This window comes from Aquarana catesbeiana, linkage group LG11, assembly GCF_042186555.1.
Source record: "Aquarana catesbeiana isolate 2022-GZ linkage group LG11, ASM4218655v1, whole genome shotgun sequence".
Classification (NCBI taxonomy): Eukaryota; Metazoa; Chordata; class Amphibia; order Anura; family Ranidae; genus Aquarana; species Aquarana catesbeiana.
In genome coordinates, this window is record NC_133334.1 from 139,589,306 (window position 1) to 139,601,409 (window position 12,104).

Genomic DNA, 12,104 nt, shown 5'->3' on the forward strand with positions numbered 1-12,104 from the left:
TGAATTGATTTTGGCAGGTGTTCCCCAAGACCTGAAAACTATTTCACAGACTCTTCTAGGGTAAAAAGGTCCAAAAAAAGGCTGCTCTACTATTTGGTCATTTTGTTCACTTTCACTACCGAACCAGCTCTACCATTACTAAAATTGACAAGCAAAAAGGCTCAAGAAAGTCAGAATCGAACCTGTATAGTCATTCTAAGTCAGTGACATAGAAAGTACTAAAGCCACTGGAGCAAAATGTCTACCAACAAACTAATATATTAAGAAGGAAAGGTCAGAAATGATAGACTCCATATTTCATGACTTCAAGCTTCCAATTAGCTGGATCAGTAAGTAAGAAAGTACTGAAGTCCCAGTTTAGCAAACTAGGCACGAAGTATGAATTTTCAAAAGTACGTCAGTAATAGAAGCCCTATATTTTTCTTGGGGCTCGTTCACACCAGCAAGCCACGCTAATCACATGGTTTCCAGGCACAATTGTTTTTTTTTGTTTTTTTTCAGAGAACTTTATTGAAATGTCACAATTGACATATCAATGCGGTCCTTTTTACCATAGAGGCGTTGTGATGCAGTAGTTCGCGTTCCAACGCACTACACTGAAAAAAGTACTGCATGGAATACTTTCTTTCAGCAAACATCACAGCAACACTGTGGTGGGAGCAATCATCATTGGAAACAATGCATTTTGCCTTGTCCTTGCATTGGGGCTGCACTGGAATTAGCTGCCAGCGTAGCCCCAAAGCATCTGGGGCACCACCCCCCAGTCTGTTGGGTCTGGAGCACTTACCCCATCTGTTATGGGCAACACTTCTCCCAGGCTCCACCGATGGCTTCCCCTGCTCGGCGGCGGCTGTGGCTTTCCCTTCCCCTGCTATCCACGGGCATCATGGTGGGTTCCGTTTCCTCTCTCCTCCCCGGTGGCCTCTTCTCTTTTCAGCCAATCGGAAAACGGGTCTCAGACCTGCTTCTGATTGGCCGGATTGAGGATCAGTGTTTCAATAGTGAATATTAATTCGCTGTTGTAACACCTGGGTGGGCTCATAGGTCAGTGCTCTGCGCCTCGAGCCCATCCTATTTTGAAGCCTACTAGAGCCTCTGGTTTTAATCAGGTGCTTCAAAAAACACCCCCACCACTGTAATTCATGTGCCCAGCATCCTGAAAAGGGACCAGATGCATGAATAGGGGGTGGAGGCTGTGGATAGAGCATTGGGGTGGCGACCATGGATAGAGGGGGCGGCGCTCGGGCGCCCCTAATGGACAGGCCACAACTGATACAAACTCAAAAATTCTAATTGAAAATACGCACTAAAAAAATTACATTCACTTTAAAGGAAACCTGTGAGGTGACAAATCTAAGCTACCATTGCTGGCCTCCCGTCAGGAAAAGTTAGCTGCCTGGTTCTCAATCCGATCCGAAGGCTTCAATACTTTCTAAGATACAGACCTAGAACTAAGGATGTGCTCCGGCGTGTTCACACAGCCCACGTGCAGAGCCCGCCAGGAAGTCGGCATTGCGCTGCGCTAATCACAGGCAGTGAGACATTTCCCGATCTCTGCAGCCGCACATCGGGAAAATGTCTCACTGCCTGTGATTAGCACAGCGCAGTGCCAACTTCCTGCGGGCTCTGCACATGGGCTGTGCGAACACGCCGGAGCTCATCCTTACCTAGAACAAGTTGGAAAATCTAACTTTGGTGGCTGGATTCCTAATTTCACGTCAATGAAGTGAAAGTAAGAGCATAGCAGTCAGGCAACTAGTGTGTTCAAAGGAAGGTGCTACCTCCATACTTTACTAACCATAGGTTTAACCCTAAAATACAAAGGAAAAATTATATACGGCTCATGTTAGAGATTGATTTAGTAATGAAACATGATATTTTAGCTGTGGAAATATAAGCGTTACAAGCAGTTCAATTGGGTCACAGAAATGAAAGCGAATAAAAAAAAATATACTCACTTTACTGATTGTGAAGAACAGAACAACTAGAGTCACACAGGCAGCCCCAACAACAAAGAGCAAGATGAGCAGCAGTGGATAGTGCTGGTTGATGCATTGATACTTTTCGTAAAGCGAAGGTGTAATAATCCAATCCTCATTGTCCTTTATTAGATATTTCCCTTTGGATGGCATTTTAATCCAATCTGGCTTCTTGTTTTTCTTCCCTAGTATTCACAGTGCACAAGAAAGACCTCGTCTCCCTGGGCTGTTGTGGCGTGTTAGTCTGATTCACATTGCAAGCCTGCGTCCGCCGTGAGAAGTCTGCAGCTGGAGTAAGGTAAGAGAAGCAGCTCCCTCCTCCCAAAAACATGTGCAGCTTATCGAGGCTTGTGAGCAAGCATAGCTGTGCCTGGGTGATATCCTGTCAGTTTAGTGCAGTCACTAGCCATACACCATCTCATCTTTCTCTCCCCATTGACTCCTTTGTATTCTGCAAAGCACAAAAGAAAGGCAGTGTTAGAAGCAGATTCATTGGCATTTCAATAAACAAGACTCTGTATTTACACCTAAGCTGTAATAGATAGAAATGCTTAAGATTAAATAAAATACTTTAAATTAAAAATATATTTGTAATATATATATAAAAAATAATAATAATGATAATTAAAAAAAAAAAAAACTTGAAGAATAAAACTTGTTAAAAACAGTGACAAACAACTAATCTCCATAAGTTAACAACTTAATTATTAGGTGTTAAAACACAACCAGCTGTGCTAGATGTAAAATTAAACAAGGCGATGCATTGTGCATAGAGTTCATGACAAAACTCATTAAGCATTTTGGCCTACAGGTGGCTCTTGAAAGGCAAAAGAGATCTGAGAAGATGCGGAGAGGGCAGAAAGAGGAGGAGATGCAGGAATAGGTACATTACAATGACTGGTATGTTTGAAAGCCGAGTGACTTATTCAAATCACACTTGTAAAACAACTTGTTAGTCAACTCCATCCTCACTTCAATGATGCAATTCAAACAAGCTATACAAAGCTAAGGCGGTTTGTTTTATTACATTTATTTTATCTATCTCTAGCAAAGAGCGCCATGCCCTAAAATACTAATCACAAAGAGTAAAAAAGGCCTCATTTATAAATGATGTGGGACATTCAAACATCCTCAAAAGCAAAAACATTGTGATTACTACATTTTTAAAGTAAGCTCATACTGGATTGTCAAATATAATTATTGATTGCATTGTTATAACAATGCTGCAGTTGTAAAATGAAAGAGTAGGCTGTGACCATAGATCTTCTTTAAATGAAAATGAATCACAGAGTATATCTAAGTTTTCAAAAAGTACATCATAGAATGTGTTGGGGCCATCTCGCTAGTCACTCTAGGGAATACCACTATTTTTGAAGCCGGTTGGTGGTACTGTACATGTGGTAGTATACTGCCATAGAATGATGCCAGGAAAACTGAAAATTGTATCAAATACTTACCATAAAGTGAAAATGTGTCATCTTTAGTAACAAATCTAGTTGCAAATACACTGTAAACCTGTCACACAGACTTTGCAACCTGGTTTGTATCCAACTGTGTCCACTAATTTTTTTGATAAAATGTCCACCAAAATATTTTCATAACTTCATTTTTAATAGAAATCCCCAAATCAATGGGTTTATCTCCAATTTTGAAAAAATAGGCACAACTATACAAATCATTCCTTTATGTCCCTGGGTCAACTGTGGAACCAGACGTGTTGGGTGAATGATATAGAGTTATGTGGGGGGGGGGGATTCAGGTGCAGGTGCACTGAGCAAGAATACCTAAAGTCGTAACCCCCCAAATCAATAAAAAGGACAGTAGGGCCCAAAGCAAATCTTTGAAAGTGTAAACGTTCAGGCAATACCAATGATCATTTCAGGCCTCAAAAACCTAATCCACGAACTTGATATTTATCTTAGGCCTCGAAAACAGTGTCTGCAATATGTGAGGAAATCTCCAGATTCTTCTACTAGCAATGGACATCAGCACGATGTGAGAGCCAGTAAACAAAGGAGTTTTGAATTGTCCAAATCAATGCTGGGGGGAACCCGAAATCAAACAAGAAGTAAGGGCGAAATGAAAAAGGAGATTGGGACAAAACCCACCCATTGAAATGCAACATTCAAAAAACCCATCTAATTTTGCAGATGCGGAAAAGTATGCCGAGAACTCCATGAGGGTTAGCCCAGCCTGGAAATTTGCTCAGTTTGGAGGAATTAGCATAGAATAGAAAAACCAGGGAAAGGTAAAGGGGGGGTCAAACAGGTGAACACTTGAAAGACAGATGCACAGGTCCATCCACTTTCCTTTGCAGGACCATTTTTTTTGATGAGCACAATAGGATAAAGACAAAGTAGGCCGGTAGCAGCATGTCCTTTGCTCTAATGCTGCCAACTGTACATTTGCCCTTAGCTACAAGTTCAACAATCCCAAAGGTGTCAAAAAAACTCTCTGGTTTACATGACTGGAAATAAGAAAGACTCAATTTAGGAGGAAAAACAAATAGATTGCAATATAAACAGGACTACAATCAAGATCTACAAAGAATTTGGACTCTGGGAATCAGGACAGCAAGGCATATATTTCCAACCTTATTAAAAACAAGCAGGATAGGGAATACCTTAGTAACACCTTCTCAACCAGAGTTGGTAAACCAAAACACCAGAGCAGAGTACCCTTCGAACTGACTACATCCTTTTCACAGATAGAGGAAGTCCAAGAAAAGAATCTAAAGTCTGTCCTGGTGAGAGGAAAATCAGAATGCACCAAGCGATGAAGGCACCCAGTCGTCTCAAACCTGACAAAATGTTACCCATGTGTTCTGAGGTAGGGAGGCCAAATCTAGCAGGGTCCACAAAATTGTGAGGTAAGGAACACCTGCAGAGAAGCCACTGAAGCCACTGGAGCCACAGAGCAGAAGCGTTCCAACTGTAAACAAGAAATTGTGTCGACAATAGCATCGGGTACACACCTTAAATCAGATATTCATTTTCAAGCATCCTAGAACCAAAAAAAATTTACCTGGGAGACCACAGGTGGAAAGCAGATGATCAATCCCAATTTATCAATCCATAATTCCACTGCCACGGTGATGGAAAAAAAAAACTCAGCAACGTCAGGGTACATAATAAATCCATTTGAGCCCATGAGACTATCTAAGGATCACCAGACTATTTACCTTTGAAGAATGAACTGAAGCCCCAGAGAATACAAGGCAATATAAAAAGGAGATTTAAGCTGTTTTAGCTGAACCCCCTGGTGATCCTAGCCACGTTTAACAAGGACAGAAGCATGGCCAATGAATCATCAGGAAACTGGAAGACCATCTGCACATTATCAATCTCCCAGCCTAAAAATGACATAACATGAACATGGTCTTATGTTTTGCTGGCATACAATGGGATACCTAGGTGAATGCAAACCTCTTGGAAGGAGGCCAATAGCCCCTAACAATGGTCATTATCTGCAGGACCGATAAACAACACATCATCCAGATGCGATACTAAAAGTAGGCCTGAAGTTTGGCTCAACACAAATTCAAGAAAACTGCTTAACAATTCAAAGTCATAACATAAGAAAGCCAACATGGCACATATCCCAAAATGGAAGCAACAACCCAAAAGGTGGAAACAGTCAGGAAGGCAGACCAAAATGGGCCAGCCATGCAACCTAATTGCAACTCCTTCGCTAAATTATTATTATTTTTTTTTTTTAACACCACAGGTTCACACCCCCGATTCCTCCCCCTCTGTGACAGCGAGCAGGGGTCCGCCTACATGACTATCATTCATTCACAGCAATCTGCAAATGAGAGAACTGCAAATACCATCATCCATTGCGGCTGACAGCTTGTAGCTCAATGGACTGCAAGGGTGCTGAAGAGCACTCTCATAGTTAATTCACAAGCCATGCAGCTTGTAAACAATCAGCCTGTTTTGGAGGCATGGGCTACAGCTGCAGGGCTTGTCTGCAGGACCCTGACATTACACCTGTGATCCACTAATCACAGGTGCAATGCTTTGAAGGCTCATGCGCGAAAATAATAATAAATGCACATTTTCTTCCTGCAAAAATATGTGCATTAATTATTTTTTACCCAAAAGGTGAACTTTGGCTTTAAGTTAGCAGACACTGTAGGACCATCCTATGGTACAAAGGGGATCCAAAATACACAGGGAAATCCATGTTCATTAAGTAGGAGAATGGTCTAGCCGTTGAAACATGCTTGGGGTAGTTCACTGGTGTCCTCTTAACATAGGAATATCAACTTTTGAGTCCAGTTTGGTAGGTGGTCTTTTTTTTTCTCATGCTAAGAAAGCGAACTGCTGGATGGGTTCCACCGCAATGTTACACTCATGCTTAAAGAGACATGAGGTGTACTTCTTATCGTGGCTTTCACTAAACAGCCAATAGGTGCCTTTCCTTGATGATCTCCCATTGTCCATTTACAGAACATTATGTGAAAAGAATGCAAGAAATGAAAATGAAGAGTAAACAACACAACCCCTGCACTGTATTATAACCACGACTGGTAGTCAATGCACATGAAGTGCACTGCCTATTTTTTATTTATTTATTACAGGTAAATATTTATATGGCACCATCAGTATACAGTATATATACACAGTATCTCACAAAAGTGAGTACACCCCTCATTTTGTAAATATTTTATTATATCTTTTCATGTACAACACTGAAGAAATGACACTTTGCTACAATGTAAAGTAGTGAAAGCGTACAGCTTGTACAACCCCTGGCAAAAATTATGGAATCACCAGTCCCTGAGGATGTTCCTTCAGTTTTTTATTGTTGTAGAAAAAAAGCAGATCACAGACATGGCCAAAAACTAAAAGGCATTTCAAATGGCAACTTTCTGGCTTTAAGAAACACTAAAAGAAATCAAGAAAAATAATTGTGGTGGCCAGTAACAGTTAGATTTATAGAACAAGCACAGGGAATAAATTATGGAATCACTCAACTCTGAGGAAAAAATTATGGAATCATGAAAAACAAACAAACAAAATAACACTCCAACACATCACTAGTACTTTGTTGCACCACCTCTGGCTTTTATAACTGCTTGCAGTCTCTGAGGCATTGACTAACGAGTGATAAACAGTACTCTTCATCAATCTGGCTCCAGCCTTCTCTGATTGCTGTTGCCAAATCATCTTTGCAGGTTGGAGCCTTGTCATGGACCATTTTCTTTAACTTCCACCACAGATTTTCAATTGGATTGAGATCCGGACTGTTTGCAGGCCATGACATTGATCTTATGTGTCTTTCTTCAAGGAATTTTTTCACAGTTTTTGCTCTATTGAAGATGCCTTATCATCTTGATAAATGATTTCATCATCCCCAAACATCCTTTCAATAGATAGGATAAGAAAAGTGTCCAAAATTTCAATGAAAACCTGTGCATTTATTGAAGATTTAATGACAGCCATCTCCCCCGTGCCTTTACCTGACATGCAGCCCCATATCATAATTGACTGTGGAAATTTGCATGTTTTCTTCAGACAGTTGTCTGCATAAATCTCATTGGAACGGCACCAAACAAAAGTTCCAGCATCATCACCTTGCCCAATGCAGATTCATCACTGAATATGACTTTCATCCAATCATCCACAGTCCACGATTGCCTTTCCTTAGCCCATTGTAACCTTGTTTTTTTGTGTTTAGGTGTTAGAGATGGCTTTTTTAGCTTTTCTGTATGTAAATCCCATCTCCTTTAGGCGGTTTCTTACAGTTCGGTCACTTGTTGTTTTGTTATACATTTTCTGTTTTCAAGGCATATTGCTTTAAGTTTTCTGTCTTGACACTTTGATGTCTTCCTTGGTCTACCAATATGCTTGCCTTTAACCACCTTCCCATGTTGTTTGTATTTGGTCCATGTTTTAGACACAGCTGACTGTGAACAACCAACATCTTGTGCAACACTGCGTGATGATTTACCCTCTTTACCTACATACTAACAAGCAGATTTAATCTGATGCAGGTGTTAGTGTTTGTAATGAAAATTTACAGGGTGATTCCATAATTTTTTCCTCAGAGTTGAGTGATTCCATAATTTATTCCCTGTGCTTGTTCTATAAATCTAACTGTTACTGGCCACCACAATTATTTTTCTTGATTTCTTTTAGTGTTTCTTAAAGCCAGAAAGATGCCATTTGAAATGCCTTTAGTTTTTGGCCATGTCTGTGATCTGCTTTTTTTCTACAACAATAAAAAACTGAAGGAACATCCTCAGGGACTGGTGATTCCATAATTTTTGCCAGGGGTTATGTAACAGTGTAAATTTGCTGTCCCCTCAAAATAACTAAACACATGGCCATTAATGTCTAAACCGCTGGCAGCAAAAGTGAGTACACCCCTAAATGAAAATGTCTAAATTGGGCCTAAAGTGTCAATATTGTGTGTGGCCACCATTATTTTCCAGCACTGCCTTAACCCTCTTGGGCATAGAGTTCACCACAGCTTCACAGGTTGCCACTGGAGTCCTCTTCCACTCCTCCATGACATCACGGAGCTGGTGGATGTTAGAGACCTTGCGCTCCTCCATCTTCCGTTTGAGGATGCCCCACAGATGCTCAATAGGGTTTAGGTCTGGAGACATGCTTGGCCAGTCCATCATCTTTACCCTCAACTTCTTTGGCAAGGCAGTGGTCATCTTGGAGGTGTGTTTGGAGTAGTTTTGTTGGAATACTGCCCTGCGGCCCAGTCTCCGAAGGAAGGGGATCATGCTCTGCTTCAGTATGTCACAGTACATGATGGCATTCATGGTTCCCTCAATTAACTGTAGCTCCCCAGTGCCGGCAGCACTCATGCAGCCCCAGACCATGACACCCCCACCACCATGCTTGACTGTAGGCAAGACATTTCCCATGATGCTCAACTACACTGCAGAGTGCATGAGCATCATGGGAAATGTAGTTCCAAAACATCTGGGGTGCCAAGATTCACCATCACTGACCTAGGCCATCTTCATGTAGAGCAACAATTCTTTTTTTCAGATGCTCAGAGAGTTCTTTGCCTTGAGGTGCTATGTTGAACTTCCAGAGACCAGTGAGAGTGATAATACCAAATTTAACATACCTGTTCCCAATTCACACCTGAGATCTTGTAACACTAATGAGTCACATGACACCGGGGAGGGAAATGGCTAATTGGGCCCAATTAGGACATTTTAATTTAGGGGTGTACTCACTTTTGTTGCCAGCGGTTTAGAAATGAATGGCTATTTGTTGAGTTATTTTGAGGGGACAGAAAATTTACACTTTTATACAAGCTGTACACTTCACTACTTTACATTGTAGCAAAGTTTCATTTCTTCGGTGTTGTCACATGAAAAGATATAATAAAATATTTACAAAAATGTGAGGGGTGTACTCACTTTTGTGTACATATATTGTGAGTATATATTGTACATTCCCATCAGTCCCTTCTCTCAAGGAGCTTACAATCTAAGGTCCATAACTCACATTCATACATACACATACTAGGGCCAATTTAGACAGGAGCCAATTACCCTACAAGCATGTCTTTGCAGTGTGGGAGGAAACCGGAGTACTTGGGGGAAACCCACACAGGCACAGGGAGAACATGGAAACTCCAGGCAGCTAAGATTCTAACCAGCGACCCTAGAGTGCTGCTAGAACTACAGTAATCAGCATGAATTAAACTGTCATTTACAGTAAGCAACAGCCATCTGGACCTAGGATACTATAATCATTAGAGCTAACTTACTTCAATTGAGGCATTAAAAACATTTTTCCTAGAGTTCCAATTTGCTGCTTCAGCCTGCTCTTTTGTTTTCTCTTTCTGTTACCCAGCACAAGCAGACACTTCCTATTGGATGGCCAGTGGTGGGATCCTCTTAGGGACAATGTCAGAGCCAAGGAGAAGGCTAATGTCAGCAGAGGGAAGTGGAGAGGAATGCCTGTCTCAGGGGGCCGTGACAATGTTAGATTTGGAGTCTGCTCATCCAAAAAAGCCACTAGTGTGGTACCTGGACAAAGGACTTAGGTGAGTAGGGGGTCGTGGGAAGTTTTTTCCCAGAGTAGGGATTTAAGCTGAATTAGCCTGTTTGGGTATATGGCTTGTATGGTGAGAAGAGCAGTTCTGATGCCAACCAAAGTCTGAGAAAGGCAGGTGGAGGTGTTTTTTCTTACATTTTAGTAGACTAGAGGAAATGATCAGCATACTGAATGTATGCCGCTTTCACTGTCAATTAAAGATTGCTGCAAGTCATATGATTAATTTAAGGGATAAGTTCACCCTACTAAAAAATTAAAAAAATAAATGCACATTTGTTTACAGGCAATCTCAGGCTCCTGCAGACTGTCAGGAGAGGCGGCTCTAGGCTTTGTAAGGCCTTAGGCAAAACCTAAATATGAGGTCCCACTCAAGCCCATAATGGGAAAAATAATTCAAGCAATTAAAAAATGAACTGTATAAATTACATATATAAGAGCTTTAAAGTGCTGGTGTCAGCGCTCTCTATCTCAGGGCCGGTGTCAGCGCTCTCTATCTCAGGGCCGGTGTCAGCGCTCTCTATCTCAGGGCCGGTGTCAGCGCTCTCTATCTCTGTGCCGGTGTCAGCGCTCTCTATCTCTGTGCCGGTGTCAGCGCTCTCTATCTCAGTGCCGATGTCAGCGCTCTCTATCTCAGTGCCGATGTCAGCACTCTCTATCTCAGTGCTGATGTCAGCGCTCTCTATAGCGGTGCTGGTGTCAGTGAAGGAGATAGCAGCAGAGAAGCCAATCAGCAGGCAGTGCCAGCACAGGATGCGGAGCACCCGGCCCACCACGGCTGAGGATCAGCACTGGACTGGGACCTCCCAACCCCCCCCCCCCCCGCAGTGGAGCCCTGCATAGGCGGGGGTAATCGGAGGGAGGGGTCAGGGGCTGCCAATCAAAGGTGGGCACACTGGCACAGGATTGAGCTATCCTTACTGTTAGTGACACTGATGATCAGGAGGAAGAGAGTGGAGAGGATGGGACAGGGGGTGGATATAAAGGTCAGTCTGTAGCTGAGGGATGCTGGCTCTCTCATGCTGGTGGTAGCTGGCTAGGGAAAAGGGTTGTGGCATGGTAGCTGTGCCTCTCTTTGCAGCTGGAGCCCCGGTTCCCCCCCCCCCCACTAATTGACAGCCCCAGAGAGTGGCTGTCCGGACACCTCTTCTTTCCTACCTCCCCTTCCATTGGCTGCATACAGTGCTTGTGAGGCCTCCTCCGCGGAACCTTCCTCACCACTGCATGCCAGATGCCTCCTCCGGGTGTGGGGACAGCTCTGCTGAGCACTCCAGAGGTGGGGGTGATGGCTGGGGGCGCGATCTGCGTCTCCGGAGCACCGGGCATTGTGCTAACATTTTGCTCCAGCTGCTGGAATCTCCTTCCCTTCTCCTCCCCTGGACAACACGGTGCTGGCCCCGCCTCCTCCCCAACACACAGCCACGCTCCATCCCCTCTCTCCACTGCCTGGTCAGGCAATGTTAAACCGCTGTTGGCCGGAGCTTAACACAGCAGAGGCGACTCTTCAACTAGGCGGCCACGAGGCCCCTGTGAATGCTAGGCCTAATTAGAGAGCCGCCTCTGACTGTCAGTGTATCTGTTTGCTCAAACCTCAAATGAGCAGGCAGTTACACAATGACAGGAAGACTAAATGAACTATGTAGAGCGCTCACTAGCACCCTGGCAGATCATTGAGAACTACAAACCATCAGCCGCAAAGGCTGTCACTACTTGTATTCCATTTATTCACAGATCTCTGTGAATGAATCAAGCGGCCCTGTGAGCTTTTTCTAATTGTGACAGTGGTGCGGGGAGAAGATCCCCGGCCCCCTGTTACAATGATGGGGGGGGGGCTTGGGGAATCAGCGAGAGGCTGCAGGGGTGGGAACATGTTACATCCTTTAAAGTGTAAGTTCACCTTTTGAAAAAAAAATGCAAATCGTACACTTTTACCCACCCCACCCCCAGGTCCACACTGTACTTACCTCTGTGGGGGATGAGTGGTCAGTGCCCACGCAGCCAGTGTAGTGCTCCAAGGATTTGAAATCCCTACTTATTTCCCCTTTTGTTCTGTGGTTAGACAGTACATTCGATACAAAAGTATACTAGA

The 12,104-nt window shown here is 43.1% G+C and overlaps 1 protein-coding gene and 1 long non-coding RNA gene across 2 annotated transcripts in view; one reads left to right on the forward strand and one right to left on the reverse strand.

The window, feature by feature from the left end:
- ADCY7 (adenylate cyclase 7) overlaps positions 1 to 12,104 on the reverse strand; it is a 393,360-nt gene that overhangs the window by 259,140 nt on the left and 122,116 nt on the right. The window contains exon 2 of the mRNA XM_073604992.1: positions 1,959 to 2,430. Coding sequence (XP_073461093.1) covers positions 1,959 to 2,132 — 174 coding nt within the window. The 5' untranslated portion in view covers positions 2,133 to 2,430. The remainder of the gene's footprint in view (positions 1 to 1,958; positions 2,431 to 12,104) is intronic.
- Positions 1,820 to 12,104, forward strand: part of LOC141112311 (uncharacterized) — an 81,984-nt gene continuing 71,699 nt past the window's right edge. Inside the window, exons 1-2 of the long non-coding RNA XR_012236566.1 lie at positions 1,820 to 2,277; positions 2,791 to 2,879. This is a non-coding gene — a long non-coding RNA (uncharacterized lncRNA). The remainder of the gene's footprint in view (positions 2,278 to 2,790; positions 2,880 to 12,104) is intronic.